General features: G+C 45.9%; 1 protein-coding gene across 13 annotated transcripts in view; it reads left to right on the top strand.

The window, feature by feature from the left end:
• The window catches only part of LOC118373651 (regulating synaptic membrane exocytosis protein 3-like), a 74,748-nt gene extending 52,505 nt beyond the window's left edge, over positions 1–22,243 (top strand). For 4 of the 13 annotated variants that reach the window (XM_052498566.1, XM_052498569.1, XM_052498571.1 and 1 more), the window contains 10 exons: positions 439–549; positions 1,411–1,526; positions 2,064–2,212; positions 11,565–11,728; positions 12,034–12,245; positions 12,369–12,534; positions 12,663–12,775; positions 19,614–19,715; positions 19,815–19,954; positions 20,074–22,243. In XM_052498566.1, the coding sequence (XP_052354526.1) occupies positions 439–549; positions 1,411–1,526; positions 2,064–2,212; positions 11,565–11,728; positions 12,034–12,245; positions 12,369–12,534; positions 12,663–12,775; positions 19,614–19,715; positions 19,815–19,954; positions 20,074–20,289 (1,489 nt within the window). In that variant the 3' untranslated portion in view covers positions 20,290–22,243. The remainder of the gene's footprint in view (positions 1–438; positions 550–1,410; positions 1,527–2,063; positions 2,213–11,564; positions 11,729–12,033; positions 12,246–12,368; positions 12,535–12,662; positions 12,776–19,613; positions 19,716–19,814; positions 19,955–20,073) is intronic. The other 9 variants (XM_052498575.1, XM_052498573.1, XM_052498572.1 and 6 more) reach the window with 6 other exon arrangements.
• Positions 22,244–23,933: the final 1,690 nt, after the last annotated feature.

Below are 23,933 nucleotides of genomic sequence, written 5' to 3'. Positions count from 1 at the left end.
AGTTCATCCACATTACCACAATTTTAAACGTTGATTTCAGAATAATCAGATTAAGTCACGTGCACATGTACTGTACTGGGCTGCAGTGCAGTACAGCGGTTAGCATGGGGATGTTAACATAATCATGAAAGCATGGGTCAGGATTCGCTGAGATGGAGGCAAGATGAGCTTGCGTTTGTAATTGGCAGTTCAGTATCAAGGTGGGGTCTTTCCTAATATGGAATCAGGTAGTTTGACCTGCACCTTTAACAATGTTTTCTTCTGAGATGTCTCTCACACTGTGTATGCTGATTTCAATATGTTTGACAAAGATCCTTCTTTTCTTTTCATCATTTTTCCTTTTTTTCCTCTTTTCCTCTATTCTGTTATTTTCTTTCATTTTTGCATGCTGCGACTTTGTGCACACGGTGTGTATGGTGTGTGTGTTGGGGCCCCCAGAATAAAGCCCACCTCCATCCTGAGGGGGTCCCGAGGACGGCCCCCTCCCCTGCGGCCTCTCGGTAAGGGGACCCTCCGAGAGTTGGCCCCGGGCTCACCCCAACCATACAGGTGCTGACCTCTGACCCCTCACCTCAGTCCCCTTGGAGGAGCGGCCTGAGAGAGAAAGAGCTGTTGCCTTCCTCCTCCTTATTTCCACTGCCTACAATGCACTATCTATTTGATTTTGTACCCCAGCCATGGGCCTGTGTGTGTGTGTGTGTGTGTGTGTGTGTGTGTGTGTGTGTGTGTGTGTGTGTGTGTGTGTGTGTGTGTGTGTGTGTGTGTGTGTGTGTGTGTGTGTGTGTGTGCGTGTGTGCGTGCGTGCGTGTGTGTGTGCGTGTGCGTTTGCATGTGTGTTTGTGCATTTGTGTGTATGTGTTTGTGTGTAAGTGTACACTGAGTGTACAAAACATTAAGAACATAACATAGACTGACAAGATGAATCCAGGTGAAAGCTGTGATCCCTTATTGATGTCACTTATTAAATTGACTTCAATCAATGTAGATGAAGGGGAGGAGACAGGTTAAAGAAGGATTTTTAAACCTTGAGACAATTGCGACATGGATTGTGTGTGCCACTCAGAGGGTGACGGATGGGGTGAAGACAAAAGCGGGTGAAGACAAAAGGGGAAGGGTGGGTTGCCACTCAATATTAGTAAGGTGTCCTTAATGTTTTGTACACTCAATAATGCTAATTGTCTGTTTTTCTTGGTCTAAATGTATCAAGTTGTTTTTGCTACAAGACCTCACACCAGCCACACTGAGACGCATATTGCGCGTAGTACACTTCCCCTCACTTTCCTACCAAGCTTGACTCTGTCTCGTGCTCTTCTTAGATCCGATTTGTCAAAACTCTAACAGTGAACCTAGTAGTGGGTGCATTCTCTCATCCTCTCTCTCGTTCCATCTCTCTCTCTATCTCTCTCTCAGGAGCCACCTCCAAGGTGGTGCGTCTCTGTCCTCCTCAGTGATGTCCTCGTCAGCAGCTCGCAGGGTCAGACAACTCCCACAGGTCCCAGACAAGAGCAGCAGCCCCGTAGAGCAAGGTGTGTGTGGCTTTCTTGACTTGATTTTGTCTGTAAACCTGAGTTTAATTTTACCTTTATTTAACCAGGCAAGTCAGTTAAGAACATATTCTTATTTTCAATGACGGCCTGGGAACAGTGGGTTAACTGCCTGTTCAGGGGCAGAACGACAGATTTGTACCTTGTCAGCTCGGGGTTTGAACTCGCAACCTGGTTACTAGTCCAACGCTGGTGCTGCCGGCTGCTACGTGAGTGAGTGGTGGTGGTGAGTGAGTGAGTGAGTGAGTGAGTGGTGAGTGAGTGAGTGAGTGAGTGAGTGAGTGAGTGAGTGAGTGGTGATTAAATGTGGGTGTGCGGTGATTAATTGTGGGTGTATATATTTTTGCTGATTCCTCCCTGTGTGTGTGTGTGTGTGTGTGTGTGTGTGTGTGTGTGTGTGTGTGTGTGTGTGTGTGTGTGTGTGTGTGTGTGTGTGTGTGTGTGTGTGTGTGTGTGTGTGTGTGTGTGTGTGTGTGTGTGTGTGTGTGTGTGTGTGTGTGTGTGTGTGTGTGTTTCTAGCCCTAGCAGCAGAGGAGCGTGTTCGTCAGCTCCAGATGAAGGTGCAGCAGAGGGACTCCTATAGGAGTTCTGCTGCTCCGTCCACTTCTAGCAGGGACGTGGAGAGGGTGCTCAGGAGCAAACGCGAGGTCAGTCACCTGTCACTTGAGGTCAGCCCCTAACCCTCTTTGTATTTCTCCATCTCTCTCTGTCCCTCTCTCTCTCGCTCCCCATATCCCTGTCCGTTTGTTCCTCTCAATTCAATTCAATTCAAGGGGATTTATTGGCATGGCAAACATATGTTAATATTGCCAAAGCAAGTGGAGTAGATAATATACAAAAGTGAAATAAACAATAACAATGAACAGTAAACATGACACTCACAGAAGTTCCAATAGAATAGACATTACAAAGGTCATGTTATGTATATATACTGTGTTGTAATGATGTACAAATGGTTAAAGTACAAAGGGAAAATAAATAAGCATAAATGTTGGGTTGTATTTACAATGGTGTTTGTTCTTCACTGGTTGACCCTTTCTTGTGGCAACAGGTCACAAATCTTGCTGCTGTGATGGCACACTGTGGTATTTCACCCAATACATATGTGAGTTTATCATAATTGGGTTTGTTTTCAAATTCTTTGTGGATCTGTGTAATCTGAGGGAAATATGTGTCTCTAATATGGTCATACATTGGGCAGGAGGTGAGGAAGTGCAGCTCAGTTTCCACCTCATTTTGTGGGAAGTGTACACAGAGCCCATCTTCTCTTGAGAGCCAGGTCTGCCTTCGGCGGCCTTTCTCAATAGCAAGGCTATGATCATTGAGTATGTACATAGTCAAAGCTTTCCTTAAGTTTGCGTCAGTCACAGTGGTCAGGTATTCTGCCACTGTGTATTCTCTGTTTAGGTCCAAATAGCATTCTAGTTTGCTCTGTTTTTTTGTTAATTCTTTCCAATGTGTCATGTAATTATCTTTTTTTTTCTCATGATTTGGTTGGGTCTAATTGTGTTGCTGTCCTGGGGCTATGTGAGGTGTGTTTGTGAACAGAGCCTCAGGACCAGCTTGCTTAGGGAACTCTTCTCCAGGTTCTCTCTGTAGGTGATGGCTTTGTTATGTAAGGTTTGGGAATCGCTTCCTTTTAGGTGGTTGTAGAATTTAACAGCTCTTTTCTGGATTTTGATAATTAGCAGGTATCGGCCTAATTCTGCTCTGCATGCATTATTTAGTGTTCTACGTTTTACACTGAGGATATTTTTTTTGAATTCTGCATGCAGTCTCAATTTGGTGTTTGTCCCATTTTGTGAATTCTTGGTTGGTGAGCGGACCCCAGAACTCACAACCATAAAGGGCAATAGGTTCTATCACTGATTTAAGTATTTTTAGCCAGATCCCAATTGGTATGTCGAAGTCTATGTTCCTTTTCATGGCATAGAATGCCCTTCTTGCCTTGTCTCTCAGATCGTTCACAGCTTTATGGAAGTTACCTGTGGTGCTGATGTTTAGGCCAAGGTATGTATAGTTTTTTGTGTGCTCTAGGGTAACGGTGTCTAGATGGAATTTGTATTTGTGGTCCTGGCGACTGGACCTTTTTTGGAACACCATTATTTTGGTCTTACTGAGATTTACTGTCAGGGCCCAGGTCTGACAGAATCTGTGCAGAATATCTTGGTGCTACTGTAGGCCCTCCTTGGTTGGTGACAGAAACACCAGATCATCAGCAAACAGTAGACATTTGACTACAGATTCTAGTAGGGTGAGGCCGGGTCCTGCAGATTTTTCTAGTGCCCTTGACAATTTTTTGATATATATGTTGGTGCTTAAGCTGCATCCCTGTCTCACCCCATGGTCCTGTGGGAAGAAATGTTCTTCTTCAAACACTTCTTGTTTGTGTACATGGATTTTATAATGTCGTATGTTTTTGCCCAAACACCACTTTCCATCAATTTGTATAGCAGACCCTCATGCCAAAATGAGTCAAAGTATTTTTTTAAATCAACAAACCATGAAATTCTTTGCCTTTGTTTTGATTTGTTAGGGTGTGCAGGGTGAATACGTGGTCTGTCGTATGATAATTTGGTAAAAAGGCAATTTGATATTTGCTCAGTATATTGTTTTCACTGAGGAAATGTACGAGTCTGCTGTTAATGATAATGTAGAGGATTTTCCCAAGGTTGCTGTTGAGCATATCCCACGGTAGTTATTGGGGTCAAATTTTTCTCCACTTTTGTGGAAGATGTCAGAGCTGAGGAGGATGTTAAAGAGTTTTAGTATAGCCAATTGGAATTTGTTGTCTGTATATTTTAGCATTTCATTGAGGATACCATCAACACCACAGGCCTTTTTGGGTTGGAGGATTTTTATTTTGTGCTGTAGTTCATTCAAGGTCATTTGAGAATCCAGTGGGTTCTGGTAGTCTTTAATAGTTGATTCTAAGATTTGTATTTGATCATGTATATGTTTTTGCTGTTTGTTCTTTGTTATAGAGCCAAAAAGATTGGAGAAGTGGTTTACCCGTACATCTCCATTTTGGATAGATAATTCTTTATGTTGTTTGTTTAGTGTTTTCCAATTTTTCCAGATGTGGTTACAGTCTATGGATTCTTCAACTACATTGAGTTCCTTCTTTTTCCATAGTGTATTTCTGTATTGTTTTAGTGATTCACCATAGTGAAAGCTTAGACTCAGGTTTTCCGGTCTCTATGTTTTTGGTTGGACAGGTTTCTCAATTTCTTTCTTAGATTTTTGCATTCTTCCTCTAACCATTTGTCATTGTAATTAATTTTCTTCAGTTTTCTATTTTAGATTTGATAGGGAAGCTGAGAGGTCAAATATACTGATAAGATATTCTACTGACAAGTTTACTCCTTCACTATTACTCTGGAATGTTTTATCCAGGAAGTTGTCTAAAAGGGATTGAATTTGTTGTTGCCTAATTGTTTTTTGGTAGGTTTCCAGACTACATTCCTTCCATCTATAGCATTTCTTAATGTTACTCAGTTCCTTTGGCTTTGATGCCTCGTGATTGAGTATTACTCTGTTCAAGCAGACTGATTTTGCTGTGGTCTGATAGGGTTGTCAGTGGACTGCCTGTGAATGCTTTGAGAGACTCTGGGTTGAAGTCAGTGATAAAGTAGTATACAGTAATACTGCCAAAAGATGAGCTATAGGTGTACCTACCATAGGAGTCCCCTCAAAGCCAACCATTGACCATGTACATACCCAGCATGCGACAGAGCTTCAGTAGTTGTGACCCGTTTTGTTGGTTATGTTATCATAGTTGTGCCTAGGGAGGCATGTGGGGGGTGCTGTCACCTCCAGGTAGCTGTTTGTCCCCCTGTGTGCTGTGGGTGTCAGGTTCTTGTCCGGTTCTAGCATTTAGGTCACCACAGACTAGTACATGTCCCTGGGCCTGGAAATGATTGATTTCCCCCTAAGGGGATTCTATTGGGGGGGTATAGGTAGCACACAGGACATTTTCTCTGTTAAGATGATTTCCTTTTGAATTTCTAGCCAAATGTAAAATGTTCCTGTTTTGATTCATTTAATGGAGTGAGTTAGGTCTGCTCTATACCAAATTAGCTTTCCCCCTTGAGTCCCTTCCCTCTTTCACACCTGGTAGTTTGGTGGATGGTACTACCAGCTCTCTGTAACCTAGAGGGCAACCAGTGGGTCCGTCTCCTCTATACCAGGTTTCTTGTCGTATGACAATGTCTGTATTTCCGATTTATTTGATGAAGTCCAGGTTCCTGCTCTTAAGGCCAAAGGCAGATGACCTCAGGACTTGGATATTCCAGGATGTGATAGTGAAGGCTTTGTGTTCCACATGTTGATCATGTGGTTTGGCCTCAGGCCAGTAAGTGTGAGCAGAGCCTGCTGAGCATCTGATACATGCCATTGGCTTGGGTTAGTGTAAGAGTGGGGGTTGGGCCTGTTTGCCTGCTCACGGCCTGGGCGTATGCGTGACTTCCATGTTAAGGCCCTCTTTGCGGGGGTGGTGTGCATGGGGTGGGCAGGAGGGACATAGGTCTGATCTGAGGGGACCTAAATGGAGTGTGGGCATGGTTGATTTATGTGGGGTGTTGATTGGTTGGGGTGGGGATGGGTTGTCCCACAGGTCTGGGAGAGTGTCTCGCTGGTCTGAGTGGGGTGTCTATTGATCTGTTGCTCCTGTGTGAAGTGTTGGCAGCTGGCTGAGTTTGACAGCGATGTCCTTTAGAGTCCGGCGAAGGTGGGCACTGCTGCCTTGTATAGGTGGACCTGGTCATAGAGGCTGTTCAAGTCCAGGTTGGAGTGGTGGGCCAGGAAACATTTGGTTTTGAGGCACAGTCACGGGAAATACTTGTGTTTACCCGCTGTATGGTAACAGTAGAAGAAGAAGCTTCTATCACTCTTTGAGTGCTGTGGCCACACTTTCATGCTGTGTTCTCAGGTCGTTTGTGTGTATTATTATGTGGCTGGGTGACCCTAGTTGGTCCTCAGACAGAAGGTCAAGGGTGCGCTGGGTGTATTATCATGTGGCTGGGTGACCCTAGTTGGTCCTCAGACAGAAGGTCTAGGGCGCGCTGGGTGTATTATCATGTGGCTGGGTGACCCTAGTTGGTCCTCAGACAGAAGGTCTAGGGCGCGCTGGGTGTATTATCATGTGGCTGGGTGACCCTAGTTGGTCCTCAGACAGAAGGTCTAGGGCGCGCTGGGTGTATTATCATGTGGCTGGGTGACCCTAGTTGGTCCTCAGACAGAAGGTCAAGGGTGCGCTGGGTGTATTATCATGTGGCTGGGTGACCCTAGTTGGTCCTCAGACAGAAGGTCTAGGGCGCGCTGGGTGTATTATCATGTGGCTGGGTGACCCTAGTTGGTCCTCAGACAGAAGGTCTAGGGCGCGCTGGGTGTATTATCATGTGGCTGGGTGACCCTAGTTGGTCCTCAGACAGAAGGTCTAGGGCGCGCTGGGTGTATTATCATGTGGCTGGGTGACCCTAGTTGGTCCTCAGACAGAAGGTCTAGGGCGCGCTGGGTGTATTATCATGTGGCTGGGTGACCCTAGTTGGTCCTCAGACAGAAGGTCTAGGGCGCTGGGTGAACCTAGTTGGTCCTCAGACAGAAGGTCTAGGGCGCGCTGGGTGTATTATCATGTGGCTGGGTGACCCTAGTTGGTCCTCAGACAGAAGGTCTAGGGCGCGCTGGGTGTATTATCATGTGGCTGGGTGAACCTAGTTGGTCCTCAGACAGAAGGTCTAGGGCGCGCTGGGTGTATTATTATGTGGCTGGGTGACCCTAGTTGGTCCTCAGACAGAAGGTCTAGGGCGCTGGGTGTATTATTATGTGGCTGGGTGAACCTGTTGGTCCTCAGACAGAAGGTCTAGGGCTGGGTGTATTATTATGTGGCTGGGTGAACCTAGTTGGTCCTCAGACAGAAGGTCTAGGACGCGCTGGGTGTATTATCATGTGGCTGGGTGAACCTAGTTGGTCCTCAGACAGAAGGTCTAGGGCGCGCTGGGTGTATTATCATGTGGCTGGGTGACCCTAGTTGGTCCTCAGACAGAAGGTCTAGGGCGCTGGGTGTATTATTATGTGGCTGGGTGAACCTAGTTGGTCCTCAGACAGAAGGTCTAGGGCGCGCTGGGTGTATTATCATGTGGCTGGGTGACCCTAGTTGGTCCTCAGACAGAAGGTCTAGGGCGCGCTGGGTGTATTATTATGTGGCTGGGTGAACCTAGTTGGTCCTCAGACAGAAGGTCTAGGGCGCGCTGGGTGTATTATTATGTGGCTGGGTGAACCTAGTTGGTCCTCAGACAGAAGGTCTAGGGCGCGCTGGGTGTATTATTATGTGGCTGGGTGAACCTAGTTGGTCCTCAGACAGAAGGTCTAGGGCGCGCTGGGTGTATTATCATGTGGCTGGGTGACCCTAGTTGGTCCTCAGACAGAAGGTCTAGGGCTGGGTGTATTATTATGTGGCTGGGTGAACCTAGTTGGTCCTCAGACAGAAAGTCTAGGGCGCGCTGGGTGTATTATTATGTGGCTGGGTGAACCTAGTTGGTCCTCAGACAGAAGGTCTAGGGCGCGCTGGGTGTATTATTATGTGGCTGGGTGAACCTAGTTGGTCCTCAGACAGAAGGTCTAGGGCTCTGGGTGTATTATTATGTGGCTGGGTGAACCTAGTTGGTCCTCAGACAGAAGGTCTAGGGCTCTGGGTGTATTATTATGTGGCTGGGTGAACCTAGTTGGTCCTCAGACAGAAGGTCTAGGGCTCTGGGTGTATTATTATGTGGCTGGGTGAACCTAGTTGGTCCTCAGACAGAAGGTCTAGGGCGCGCTGGGTGAACCTAGTTGGTCCTCAGACAGAAGGTCTAGGGCGCGCTGGGTGTATTATTATGTGGCTTGGTAACCCTAGTTGGTCCTCAGACAGAAGGTCTAGGGCGCGCTGGGTGTATTATTATGTGGCTGGGTGAACCTAGTTGGTCCTCAGACAGAAGGTCTAGGGCGCGCTGGGTGTATTATTATGTGGCTGGGTGAACCTAGTTGGTCCTCAGACAGAAGGTCTAGGGCGCGCTGGGTGTATTATTATGTGGCTGGGTGAACCTAGTTGGTCCTCAGACAGAAGGTCTAGGGCGCGCTGGGTGTATTATTATGTAGATGGGTGAACCTAGTTGGTCCTCAGACAGAAGGTCTAGGACGCGCTGGGTGTATTATTATGTGGCTGGGTGAACCTAGTTGGTCCTCAGACAGAAGGTCTAGTGGGTGTATTATCATGTGGCTGGGTGACCCTAGTTGGTCCTCAGACAGAAGGTCTAGGCGCGCTGGGTGTATTATTATGTGGCTGGGTGAACCTAGTTGGTCCTCAGACAGAAGGTCTAGGGCGCGCTGGGTGTATTATCATGTGGCTGGGTGACCCTAGTTGGTCCTCAGACAGAAGGTCTGGTGGGTGTATTATCATGTGGCTGGGTGACCCTAGTTGGTCCTCAGACAGAAGGTCTAGGGCGCGCTGGGTGTATTATTATGTGGCTGGGTGAACCTAGTTGGTCCTCAGACAGAAGGTCTAGGGCGCTGGGTGTATTATCATGTGGCTGGGTGACCCTAGTTGGTCCTCAGACAGAAGGTCTAGGACGCGCTGGGTGTATTATCATGTGGCTGGGTGACCCTAGTTGGTCCTCAGACAGAAGGTCTAGGACGCGCTGGGTGTATTATCATGTGGCTGGGTGACCCTAGTTGGTCCTCAGACAGAAGGTCTAGGGCGCGCTGGGTGTATTATCATGTGGCTGGGTGACCCTAGTTGGTCCTCAGACAGAAGGTCTAGGGCGCGCTGGGTGTATTATCATGTGGCTGGGTGACCCTAGTTGGTCCTCAGACAGAAGGTCTAGGGCGCGCTGGGTGTATTATTATGTGGCTGGGTGAACCTAGTTGGTCCTCAGACAGAAGGTCTAGGGCGCGCTGGGTGTATTATCATGTGGCTGGGTGACCCTAGTTGGTCCTCAGACAGAAGGTCTAGGGCGCGCTTGGTGTATTATTATGTGGCTGGGTGACCCTAGTTGGTCCTCAGACAGAAGGTCTAGGGCGCGCTGGGTGTATTATTATGTGGCTGGGTGAACCTAGTTGGTCCTCAGACAGAAGGTCTAGGGCGCGCTGGGTGTATTATCATGTGGCTAGCTGAACCTAGTTGGTCCTCAGACAGAAGGTCTAGGGTGCGCTGGGTGTTTGGACACACTGTGTTTGGGGGAAAAGTGTTTCTTCTTGTATGTATTTCCCATTTGAGTCCATAAGGAGAACAATCTGTGTCTTGTGTTTGTCCTCAGTGGGTGTGGGGGGGTTGTCAGAAGGGCTATCAGGGTGGCTGACAGGGGGGGTGCTCAGAGGGGGTGAGATACCCTGGGCTTGGGGTTCTTCATTTGTCTGTTCTGCTGTGATGTCGATGCTATGGTCAGGGTCTGGTGTGGACTATTCTGCTCTGGTGTCGAGACTTTTGTTGAGAGCTGAGGTGGGCTGTTCTGCTGGCTTCTCTGCTTGGTTTGCCACCTCTCTAGTGGGTTGTTCTCTGTCAAATGCCATCCCCCTCACCCTCTCTTCCAGCAGTCTGATCCTCACCTCTAGTGCTCTGTTCTTCTTCTGCTCCTGCTCTTTCTCCTGTTGAAGTTGTCTCACCACAGTCCAGAGTGCAGATATGTCTCTCTTCACCTCCAGCTCTCCGGGTCTGGTTAAGGGGGTGTTGTTGTGCTGGACTGTTGTCTGGGTCTGTGCTGACTGAAGTGTAATCACCTGCTGTTCCAGCTCCACCTGCCTTACCTCCAGCTGGGTAAATGTATCCTTAATTTCAATGAGGGGGTAGTACTCTGTGCTGGGAGGTTGACTTTCCACTTGGGGTTGCTCGTCTGTGGGGTTATATAAAGAAGAGGTCTGGTCTGACCCGTTCGGGGTGGGGGTATCTTTCTCAAGGGAGAGCTTCTCCTGCTGGGCTAATTCTTTGATTAGTTGAAAGTCCAGCTGAAATTGTTTGAGGTTGCCCTGTACCAATACTGTTCCAGACTTATAGGGATATACGTATATTAGCTGACTCAGAGTCCTCGTTGTCTAGTATCCTGAGTTTCCACCCCTCGTTAACACCCCCCCCCCCTGTTAACAGAGGGGTAGTGTGCTAAAGTGGCACTGTGCCCTGCCAGGGGATGGTCTGTGTGGAAGATGAGGTTGCTGATGTTCCCTTTTTTATAATAGTCAGCAAAAAGTCTCTTGATTTTCCATAAAGAGCATAATTTTGTGATCTTTTCTTGCCTTATCATTCTGTAAATACACAGGGTACTGTATTTTAATTACCTCCGAACAGCGGGAAGAAGCTTCTAAGGCCTCTCCATTTGGTTGGAGTAGACTGTTCAACTCTCCTGCCATTGTTGGTCTAAAGGGCTTTGACACCTCTGACTTGACACTTCAGTGCTAATTGAAGTTGTATCAAGCTTGGCAGCCTAAAATTATCACTCAGTCCTTATAAAGTAATGTAATGTATTTTCTTCTTGGCTTATGGAAATAAAATATAGCTTCATACCAAACATTATTCACTCAGTTCCAGGTTGGATGGTGTTTTCAGGTTTCTGTTGTTTTCCAGAGCATTTGCTGTATAGCGTTGGAATAATAATCTTTGGTAGTTGTAAGCCTTCCAGGTGATTCAGTAATTCTGTCCAAAATCAGGTTGTAGGTTTTGAGTTTTGATTTGGAGTGAAGGTTATGTTGTAGAGGGTAGCATCCTGTATATGTTCCTGACAAAAAAATCCAAGTTTATCTAACTCTAAATCTAAATTTTGTTAAGAACATGCTGAAAACTGCAGGAGCTCATCTGACCTCTCTCCATCTCTCTGTCCCTCTCTCTCACTCCCCATATGTATGACCATCTCTCCATATTCATCTTGCCTCTCTCTCACCCCTCACTCCTCTATCCCCCCTCTCAATTAAAATAATTAAATTCAGTCAACTTTATTGGCATGAAATACATGTGAATATTTATTCTCATCCTGTCCCTCTCTAATCCTCTCTGTCTAGCTGTATAAGGACCAGAGGAGAACCAGCTGTGAGAACGTATCCCGCAAGTCTTCAGAAAGTGATGTCAGCGACGTGTCAGCCATCTCTCGCACCAGCAGTGCCTCCCGCATCAGTAGTACCAGCTACATATCCATCCAGTCAGAGAGACCCCGGGGACGCTTCAAGTAAAAAGAACCACACACACACACACACGCACACACACACACACACACACACACACACACACACACACACACACACACACACACACACACACACACACACACACACACACACACACACACACACACACACACACACACACACTGTGTGTTGCAGTAAAGACTACAAAGTGTGTGTGTGTGTGTGTGTGTGTGTGTGTGTGTGTGTGTGTGTGTGTGTGTGTGTGTGTGTGTGTGTGTGTGTGTGTGTGTGTGTGTGTGTGTGTGTGTGTGTGTGTGTGTGTGTGTGTGTGTGTGTGTGTGTGTAGCAAGGCGATGCGTGCATCAGGCCGCAGCATGTTGAAGAGCACCAGTGTGAGTGGTGAGATCTATGGCATTGAGCACACGGACGGCAGCCAATCAGATACAGCATTGGGCGGGGGCAAGAAGCGGCGCTCCAGCCTCAGCCAGCGGGTGGTGGCCATTGTAGGCCTGCCCTCCAGACGCAGCTGCAGCACCTCACAGCTCACCTCCCAGAAAGGTAACATAGACAGACCATACAAACAAGACTCCACCATACACAAGCCCTGTATTCAGCACCCATATTAAAACCAGTTGGTAATATGAATGTATTGTTGTTGTATTTGTTGTGTGTAATAAAAAGCAGTGGTGGTGGATACTAAGAAGAAGGGCAAAAAAAAGAACAAAATTCAGATCCAGCGGAGTACAGAGGTGGGCATGGCTGTAGAGTACCCCCGCTCTGCCATGAACCGCCAGGCCAGCAGAGACTCCACTGACGGGAGCATGAACAGCTACAGCTCTGAGGGGAAGTCAGTATCTCTAGCCTCACTCTCTCTTTGTTTGTAGTGGTAGTGTCATTCTCACTTCAATGCTTGTCTAGTCTAAAGTTATTCTGATCTTCAGTAGTCTAACCTCAGTGTGTTTATGTGTGTTCCAGTCTAATCTTCTCGGGGATGAGGCTGGGGGTTGACAGTCAGTTCAGTGACTTCCTGGATGGCCTTGGCCCTGCCCAACTGGTGGGCCGGCAAACATTAGCCACACCCGCCATGGGTGAGTGGCACAAAGGGGTATGATGGACAGTAGTGATGCGTGGGTAAAATCGCTAAGGAAGCCAAGCCAGGGACAAAAAGCAATATTACAACCTTACCCTACAGTGTGTTGTTGTGACGTTGTATTAGTTAATGTGACGACTGTTGCTCATCGAATGATTAAAAGTTTCTCATTGCATGATTAACTGAATCAGGCAATTATTAACTCATTAACCTGGGGCACCATGGGAAAATAAGTTTTTTCGAGTTTCTATTTCCCAAATTAACTCAAAGAATATCAGAATATCGATTTTACAACAGCCGCTAATTAATGAGTTACTTCTACAATCTCGTTCTGAACTTCGCATAATCCGTGAATCTGCACGGACCCGGGTCTCACCAATGAGTTCGTACCACACCAATCTTAGTTGAGTATTTATTTGCTAGAAAGCTAAAATGATAATAAAATATACACATACACAAAAACACATTCTAGGCTATTGATTAGAACTTAGTATAACGGGCCAACACACCATGGCGCGTGTTACCCATAATGGGGATTTCAAAGAGAGAGAAACAGAGAAAGTACACGACATAAATATATATTTGGGTTTGTCAGCTATGCTTATTCTAACTCTAGCCTTGCCCCAAACTGCCGCTCTTATGGGTCAGAATATAATGATGTAATTACGTGGGGAAGGTCTCTGTGGATTCTCTGCGTAGACCGTTCAGGGGACCATTCAGGCTGCTCGATGACGCACTTCTCCGGCGCACCTCTCTGGTCGTCCTCACGATGTCAGTGTCCTTTTGGCTTAGGAGTCTATTCCCTCATCCTTGTTCTGGAAGGGGTCTTCTGAGGACAGACAGCTCTGTAGCTCAGAGCTCACAGCGTAGGAATGAAACAGTGTAGATACCACAATCCGATGGAGAGTGGAGGCTAGGTGGTTTGACTTGAATTCACCCGCTTAGACACAGCTACTCATCCGTAGCTTGGGTAGAAAAATATTTCTTTGTCTTCAAACTTGTGTTGCGTTTTGGGTTCGTTGATGTTTTAGACCTCGGCTGCAGCTTGGGTCACTTAGTCTTATCTGTAAATTCTTTACTCACAGGTTTTATACCCTCTGGTCAGAAGTGGGCGTAACCACCTTTAGGGCAATTCTCTGGGCATACCAAGTTATGGGCAAGGTCTAGATTTTACTCAAATCCAATTTTAGACAACTATCTTCACATTTCATCTTTACCAAAACATTCTCTTTGATTTGGACATTTTCCATACAACATACAATGTATAAACATTAAACATATACTAGGTAAACTGTTGACGTTACAATGTTTTCATAATAATGACATCTATTAACCTTTAATAACAAAACAAAAATTACATACATTTTCATATTCCATCTATCGTCATGAACACAATTGTGGCTGACGGAAACAATTGTTCCAAAGTCCCTTTATTTCATGTTTAATGTTCTGAGGCTGGTTCTCCATAATAACAGGACAAAGGAATTTGTCTGTGGCCTAAGATTTACCAGGGGCGTGAGGGGTCATAAAACCCCCACATCTTCAGACCCCTAGATCTCTCCTCCTCTGTTGGGATTGAGAGATAATCTGTAGGGTTGTGGTGAACTGTAACCTGACCTGATCAGGACAGTCATGACAGTGTGTTGTGATAATTGCATTGTTTGCTCTATAACCTGTTAGTTCATATGCCTTGATATAGAGGCCTAAAGGTCGAGACAATAAGAAGACACAGTGGCAGAATAAATTCAACAACACATTTGTTTCATCACAAAACTGGAGAGCAACCTCTGTCTGGTGAAGTCCACAAAGCACATTACATGTAACAAACAGACCTACAGCATGGTCAAGCAAGTTAATGTTTCTGACATTTTCGGACTGCTAAAAATCTATTGATTTAGAACCACAGAGAGTTACCGCCGAAAAGAAAACAGGAGCTGCCTCAACTATTCCAGCACCATTTCAACTTCAACATCATCAAATCACCTATGCTTAGTTTAATACAGTGATAACTAAAAGATACCAAAAACAATTTAGTTCAATAAACATGAGCTAAATATGAGGTGGCTGTCCATGGTACTGATCAGTGTGTGTGTGTGTGTGTGTGTGTGTGTGTGTGTGTGTGTGTGTGTGTGTGTGTGTGTGTGTGTGTGTGTGTGTGTGTGTGTGTGTGTGTGTGTGTGTGTGTGTGTGTGTGTGTGTGTGTGTGTGTGTGTGTGTCTGTGTGTCTGTGTGTACGCGCTGGGGTGTGTAAGTAGAAAGAACATGTTGTCTCATACTACTTGTAGAGAAACGCCATCCTCCTCTCTTTCATCACTCTGTCATACAGTACACAATTTTAGTTGTTGTCCTAGGCTACCTGGCTAAAATCAATCAATCAATCAATCAAATTTTATTTATATAGCCCTTCGTACATCAGCTGATATCTCATTTAACATTTACTTTTAAGTCATTTAGCAGACGCTCTTATCCAGAGCGACTTACAAATTGGTGCATTCACCTTATGACATCCAGTGGAACAGCCACTTTACAATAGTGCATCTAAATCTTTTAAGGGGGGTGAGAAGGATTACTTTATCCTATATATTATATATAGGATATATAGGATATATATTCCTTAAAGAATCTCAAAGTGCTGTACAGAAACCCAGCCTAAAACCCCAAACAGCAAGCAATGCAGGTGTAGAAGCACGGTGGCTAGGAAAAACTCCCTAGAAAGGCCAAAACCTAGGAAGAAACCTAGAGAGGAACCAGGCTGTGGGGTGGCCAGTCCTCTTCTGGCTGTGCCGGGTGGAGATTATAACAGAACATGGCCAAGATGTTCAAATGTTCATAAATAACCAGCATGGTCAAATAATAACAAGGCAGAACAGTTGAAACTGGAGCAGCAGCACAGTCAGGTGGACTGGGGACAGCAAGGAGTCATCATGTTAGGTCATCCTGGGGCAAGTTGAAACTGGAGCAGCAGCATGGCCAGGTGGACTGGGGACAGCAAGGAGTCATCATGTCAGGTAGTCCTGGGGCATGGTCCTAGGGCTCAGGTCAGTTGAAACTGGAGCAGCAGCATGGCCAGGTGGACTGGGGACAGCGAGGAGCCATCATGTCAGGTAGTCCTGGGGCATGGTCCTAGGGCTCAGGTCCTCCGAGAGAGAGAAAGAAAGAAGGAGAGAATTAGAGAACGCACACTTAGATTCACACAGGACACCAAATAGGACAGGAGAAGTACTCCAGATATAACAAACTGACCCTAGCCCCCCGACACAAACTACTGCAGCATAAATACTGGAGGCTGAGACAGGAGGGTTCAGGAGACACTGTGGCCCCATTCGAGGACACCCCCGGACAGGGCCAAACAGGAAGGATATAACCCCACCCACTTTGCCAAAGCACAGCCCGCACACCACTAGAGGGATATCTTCAACCACCAACTTACCATCCTGAGACAAGGCTGAGTATAGCCCACAAAGATCTCCGCCATCCTGTCTGGGGGGGGCGCCAACCCAGACAGGATGACCACAACAGTGAATCAACCCACTCAGGTGACGCACCCCCTGCAGGGACGGCATGAGAGAGCCCCAGTAAGCCAGTGACTCAGCCCCTGTAATAGGGTTAGAGGCAGAGAATCCCAGTGGAAAGAGGGGAACTGGCCAGGCAGAGACAGCAAGGGCGGTTCGTTGCTCCAGAGCCTTTCCGTTCACCTTCCCACTCCTGGGCCAGACTACACTCAATCATATGACCCACTGAAGAGATGAGTCTTCAGTAAAGACTTAAAGGTTGAGACCGAGTTTGCGTCTCTGACATGGGTAGGCAGACCGTTCCATAAAAATGGAGCTCTATAGGAGAAAGCCCTGCCTCCAGCTGTTTGCTTAGAAATTCTAGGGACAATTAGGAGGCCTGCGTCTTGTGACCGTAGCGTACGTGTAGGTATGTACGGCAGGACCAAATCAGAGAGATAGGTAGGAGCAAGCCCATGTAATGCTTTGTAGGTTAGCAGTAAAACCTTGAAATCAGCCCTTGCTTTGACAGGAAGCCAGTGTAGAGAGGCTAGCACTGGAGTAATATGATCAAATTTTTTGGTTCTAGTCAGGATTCTAGCAGCCGTATTTAGCACTAACTGAAGTTTATTTAGTGCTTTATCCGGGTAGCCGGAAAGTAGAGCATTGCAGTAGTCTAACCTAGAAGTGACAAAAGCATTGATTAATTTTTCTGCATCATTTTTGGACAGAAAGTTTCTGATTTTTGCAATATTACGTAGATGGAAAAAAGCTGTCCTCGAAATGGTCTTGATATGTTCTTCAAAAGAGAGATCAGGGTCCAGAGTAACGCCGAGGTCCTTCACAGTTTTATTTGAGACGACTGTACAACCATTAAGATTAATTGTCAGATTCAACAGAAGATCTCTTTGTTTCTTGGGACCTAGAACAAGCATCTCTGTTTTGTCCGAGTTTAATAGTAGAAAGTTTGCAGCCATCCACTTCCTTATGTCTGAAACACATGCTTCTAGCGAGGGCAATTTTGGGGCTTCACCATGTTTCATTGAAATGTACAGCTGTGTGTCATCCGCATAGCAGTGAAAGTTAACATTATGTTTTCGAATAACATCCCCAAGAGGTCAAATGTATAGTGAAAACAATAGTGGTCCTAAAACAGAACCTTGAGGAACACCGAAATTTACAGTTGATTTGTCAGAGGACAAACCATTCACAGAGACAAACTGATATCTTTCCGACCAGAACATGTCTGTGTAGACCAATTTGGGTTTCCAATCTCTCAGATGCAGAGCCTCGGTCCGATGCCATTAAAATGTAATTTACCACCTTCACAAGTGCCGTCTCAGTGCTATGATGGGGTCTAAAACCAGACTGAAGCATTTCGTATACATTGTTTGTCTTCAGGAAGGCAGTGAGTTGCTGCGCAACAGCCTTTTCTAAAAAAATTTAGAGGAATGGAAGATTCGATATAGGCCGATAGTTTTTTATATTTTCTGGGTCAAGGTTTGGCTTTTTCAAGAGAGGCTTTATTACTGCCACTTTTAGTGAGTTTGGTACACATCCAGTGGATAGAGAGCCGTTTATTATGTTCAACATAGGAGGGCCAAGCACAGGAAGCAGCTCTTTCAGTAGTTTAGTTGGAATAGGGTCCAGTATGCAGCTTGAAGGTTTAGAGGCCATGATTTCTTTCATCATTGTGTCAAGAGATATAGTACTAAAACACTCGAGCGTCTCTCTTGATCCTAGGTCCTGGCAGAGTTGTGCAGACTCAGGACAACTGAGGTTTGGAGGAATACGCAGGTTTAAAGAGTCTGTAATTTGCTTTCTAATAATCATAATCTTTTCCTCAAAGAAGTTCATGAATTTATCACTGCTAAAGTGAAAGTCATCCCCTCTTGGGGAATGCTGCTTTTTAGTTAGCTTTGCGACAGTATCAAATAGGAATTTCGGATTGTTCTTATTTTCCTCAATTAAGTTAGAAAAATAGGATGATCGAGCAGCAGTAAGGGATCTTCGGTACTGCACGGTACCGTCTTTCCAAGCTAGTCGGAAGACTTCCAGTTTGGTGTGGCGCCATTTCCGTTCCAATTTTCTGGAAGCCTGCTTCAGAGCTCGGGTATTTTCTGTGTACCAGGGAGCTAGATTCTTATGAGAAATGTTTTTAGTTTTTAGGGGTGCAACTGCATCTAGGGTATTGCGCAAGGTTAAATCGAGATCCTTAGTTAGGTGGTTAACTGATTTTTGTCCTCTGGCGTCCTTGGTTAGGCAGAGGGAGTCTGGAAGGGCATCAAGGAATCTTTGTGTTGTCTGTGAATTTATAGCACGACTTTTGATGGTCCTTGGTTGGGGTCTGAGCAGATTATTTCTTGCAATTGCAAACGTAATAAAATGGTGGTCCGATAGTCCAGGATTATGAGGAAAAACATTAAGATCGACAACATTTTTCCATGGGACAAAACTAGGTCCAGCGTATGACTGTGACAGTGAGTGGGTCCAGAGACATGTTGGACAAAACCCACTGAGTCGATGATGGCTCCGAAAGCCTTTTGGAGTGGGTCTGTGGACTTTTCCATGTGAATATTAAATGCTTGCTCGCTAACTTAAATTCCTTTCATGGGCAATGATGTGCCAGGCCAGCTAGTTAACGTTAGCCTTCTACATCTAGCTACATATTGAACTTCCATCCTCTCAGGCCAGGGGCACAAGGTATGAACTAATGGTTGGATTAGTATCGCTGTTATAATCATTGGCCAATATGGAGGGAGAATTCAATAAAACCACAAGTCCAAATCCATATCTCTATCCATCACTAGTTAGGAAAGGAACGATTTTCGCTAGCTAGCCACTGGAGGACAGTGACACAACGAGATGCAAAAATAAAATAAATTGTGTAAATGACGTACTGCTTATAATTTGATGTGATTGGTGTAAAGCCAAATCCAAACTGGCTTCCCTTTACACTTTTTTTTGGTGGGCAAGGACCGTTCACAATTGAGCTCACTCAGTTTATCTCAACGCTGATTGGCTATTATTTCATATATTTTTTATCAAGGGGGGCCAAATTCTCTCTGGCTTCTCTTACATTAAATGCTACAATCGGCAACAATGTCATACTCTTTTTGACCAGACGACATCAGATAGATGGGCTACAGAGACAGAGGGGCGCTGTTTCACTCATTCGGATGCTTTCTCCGGTGAGATAAAGTACATTAAGGCTCATGAAACACAAGGAGATGAAAGATACATTATTTTATGTGTTTTTGATTTATTTTTTGGGGTACAATTTTTGGGGAAGCCTAGATTCCCTTGAGTACACACCACTAATGATATACTGTGTATGGTTTACAGGAGATGTTCAGATCGGAATGATGGACAAAAAAGGCCAGCTAGAGGTGGAGGTGATTAGAGCACGTGGCCTTACCCCCAAACCAGGGTCCAAATCACTCCCAGGTACCACACACACACACACACACACACATAAAATCCCAGATAAGTGTGTCTGTTCTCCATTCCCTCACCTTTCTCCCCCACACCACTCTGTCTCTGCAGCACCCTATGTCAAGGCCTACCTGCTGGATAACGGAGCCTGTAAAGCCAAAAAGAAAACCAAGATTGCACGTAAAACCCTGGAGCCCCTCTACCAGCAGGCCCTGCTGTTTGAGGAAAGCCCACAGGGGAAAGTCCTCCAGGTAATAACACCGGGGACTTGTACTGCTTGTGTGTGTGTGTCTGTGTGCGTGTGTGTGTGATGCGTACGTGTGTGCTTGAAGGTGTGGGTCCTTGGCCTTATCTCTGTCCCTCTCCACAGGTAATAGTCTGGGGCGACTACGGGCGACTGGATCACAAATGCTTCATGGGAGTTGCACAGATCCTATTGGAGGAGCTGGACCTCTCCAGCACAGTGATTGGCTGGTACAAATTGTTTCCTCCTTCCTCATTGGTGGACCCTACCTTAGCCTCGCTTACGCGGCGGGCATCCCAGACATCCCTGGACAGCTCAGGACCAGCTGGTATGCGCTCTTAGTGACCACAACGCAACCACAATCCCAAATGGACAACAACCAATGGACCACAACTGACCAGAGTGCATGACCACATCCCTAGGGCCAAGATAAACCTTAAGCAAATCAAAGCCAGACAGATAGAGATATACAGAGAAAGAGAGGGAGAGTGAGAACTAGCCAATCAAAGTTTAGCTGAAGTCAGACAATCATTTCCCATGCCTCCCTCCTTCTGTCTTCTCTCCTTTCTCTGGGCTGCTAGGCCTTGCTCCTGAGTCTCACTTCTTCTATTTCTCATCCCTCCTTTTAATGTATCCATCCTCCTCCTCTCTGACATCTCCTGTTTTGTCCCCTCTTTCTCCATTCCTCCTCTCCCTCCGTTGAGTGTGTTATGGCTTGTGCTCCTGAGATTGAAGGGACTCATGCAGCCCACTCTGTTAGGGGGCACAAGGGATGTCAGCCCAGGCTTGGTGTAGCCAATCAGTGAATGGGTTATTGTGAGGCCATAAAGTGTGTGCAGGAGACAAAGGGAAAAGGTTGAAGATACCCTGCCGACAGCTGCCCATCCCAATGCGTTTCAGCATTGAGGTCGTCATGGCATTGCTATATCTGTGAGGATTGGCGTGATTGCACAACCTGTTAGGGGAGGGAGACTGCACAGGTGAAGACAATACTTGTTCTAAGATCAAAGCAAGCACAAAAGCTTGATTCTTTTTCAGACAACAAATGGTTGCGAAAGAGAAAAAAAGGGCCAAATTATGGTTAGATCTATTTTATTCCATATTCTATTTGCCTAGAGTTGAGAATGTTGAGAATGTGGTGCAGACTCCCTGTGTGCATATTTGGTTTCGAGTGGCGGTGGTCTGCAGACCAGCAGAGGTCTCGTCACCCCCGGCGAGTGTGGCGGGCGCAGCATGACTCGGGACCCCGGCCCAAGCTGCATGCACATTTTTTTGTAAGACAAAAGCCAGACGAATTACTTAAAAAGAGACTAGACTAAATGTGTGTTAGTTCCACATACTTTAGGCCAGCTTGTATGTTGCATGTACTTGTACAGTTTGCTCGTACTGAATATGAATACAAACAGAAAAGCCATCCGCCATCCAAGGGCGGACACCGGGGGAATAAGCTCCGCCCAGGCCACACCTCCCACTCTGCGTATGAATATCCATATTAGGAAGTCTCCAAAAGACTTTTTTCTTTTCTTGTGTTCCTTTTGAACCCTTTGGAGAACAGTGCTGTATCGTAGTACTGAGCAAACTGACTATCTGAGGAGCTAGGTGTTTTAACTATAGTCTTTGGCAGTGGGGCTAGGTAGAGAATGTGTGTATAAAAACAGAGATTAATGTAAATGAAGTATAATTCTGACATAAATGATAAAAGATATAGATATATATGATTATCAAATGAGTGTATCTGACTATACAACTATCACCTATAAACACAAACACACATTGTAAATACGAGTCAGGGGGATGATATTTACACACACAAAACGATCCAAACATTCCTAGTCCTATGGAAACAGATCTGAGCCCCTTGCCCTGTGCTTTGAGAGCCGCTGAGCGGTGCCCAACCACAAGGGGGAGCCAGCAGATCTTTCAGTTTCTCCTCATAGCAGCCAAAACCAACATGACTATTTGCAACACATGCCACCTTGTTTCTTTAACCGCAAAACTTTAATCCCCGTATTTGATCATGGTTTGGACTGAATTGAAAAACCCATAAAGGTTTTGTTAGCTGACGTTTCAGTTGAACCTCTTGCGGTGCGGCCCACTGCCCTTTCCTTTGTCGGTATTACTCCACGATACTGATTGTTTACAGTCCATGAGTTTCCACTCAAAACACCATATCTAGGAAAGAAGTATTCACTTCAACATTTCTTGTTTGTATAACAGATGTGGCTCTACTGATGTGTATGTTTTATATTCAAGAGTTCATTTTTATTATTTACAAATAAAAGACTGTGGAAGAAAATGGTGGGCAAATCGACTCCGGTTTTTGACTCACCCGTGGCGATAAACAGGGTATACGATGATGAAAACGATGAACTTAACTACCGCAAAATGGCTGCTGAGCTGTACAAAGAAGTCAGCATATTTAGGCTCCAACGTATTAAGCGATTGAACAACTTTTTAATGAATTTCCCTTACCTTAATCCTAACCTTAACCCTCAACGAAGGTAGATGCTGCACATCAAGGGTGGGCTGATGTGGATTGGCCCCCTTTAAAATGCCAAGCACTTTGAAGCATATGAAATGCTACTAAAGCCATTGTTCGGTATCATTATTTATCAACTGTTATCTTTCATAACAAGAGAATGTATGCATGTCATAACTGCATTAGTATCTGGATAACCTTGATAATGTATTCGACCCTGGGACGAAACACCCTGCAACTGGATCCTGGACTTCCTGACGGGCCGCCCCCAGGTGGTATGGGTAGGTAACAACACATCCTCCATGCTGATCCTCAACACTGTGTCCCCTCAGTCCCCTCCTGCGTGCTCAGTCCCCTCCTGTACTCCCTGTTCACTCATGACTGCATGGCCAGGCACGACTCCAACACCATGAGACAGCCTATAGGGAGGAGGTCAGAGACGACCGTGTGGTGCAACGACAACAACCTCTCCCTCAATGTGATCAAGACAAAGGAGATGATTGTGGACTACAGGAAAAGGAGGACTGAGCACACCCCCATTCTCATCGACGGGGCTGTAGTGGAGCAGGTTCAGAGCTTCAAGTTCCTTGGCGTCCACATCACCAACAAACTAACATGGTCCAAGCACACCAAGACAGTCGTGAAGAGGGCATGAAAAAACCTATTCCCCTTCAGGAGACTGAAAAGATTTGGCATGGGTCCACAGATCCTCAAAATGTTTTACAGCTGCAACATTGAGAGCATCCTGACGGGTTGCATCACTGCCTGGTATGGCAACTGCTCGGCCTCCAACCGCAAGGCACTACTAAGGGTAGTGCGTACGGCCCAGTACATCACCAGGACCATGCTTCCTGCCATCCAGGACCTCTATACCAGGCGGTGTCAGAGGAAGGCCCTAAAAATTATCAAAGACTCCAGCCACCCTAGTCATAGACTGTTCTCTCTGCTACTGCATGGCAAGCGGTACCGGAGCGCCAAGTCTAGGTCCAAGAAGCTTCTAAACAGCTTCTACCCCCAAGCCATTAGACTACTGAACATCTTATCAAATGGCTACCCAGACTATTTGGATTGCCCCCCCACCGCCTGCTTTTACGCTGCTGCTACTCTCTGTTATTATCTATGTATAAGTCACTTTAATAACTCTACTCACATGTATATATTACCTCAATTACCTCGACACCAGTGCCCCCCACACATTGACTCTGTAACGGTACCCCCTGTCTATAGCCCCGCTATTGTTATTTACTGCTGCTCTTTAATTATTTGTTATTCTTATCTCTTACTTTTGAGGGGATTTTCTTAAAACTGCATTGTTGGTTATGGGCATGTAAGTAAGCATTTCACTGTAAGGTCTACTACACCTGTTGTGTTTGGCGCAAGTGACAAATACAATTTGATTTGATATCAACCATAGAGGTATATTTTCTGGGTGATTTAAGTATTGACTGGCTGTAAATCAAGCTGCCCACTCAAGAAAAAGATTCAAACTGTAACCAGTGCCTGCAGC

This window comes from Oncorhynchus keta, chromosome 36 (genome assembly GCF_023373465.1).
Source record: "Oncorhynchus keta strain PuntledgeMale-10-30-2019 chromosome 36, Oket_V2, whole genome shotgun sequence".
In the NCBI taxonomy this organism is placed as follows: domain Eukaryota; kingdom Metazoa; phylum Chordata; class Actinopteri; order Salmoniformes; family Salmonidae; genus Oncorhynchus; species Oncorhynchus keta.
This window is presented reverse-complemented; position numbering and strand designations above follow the sequence as displayed.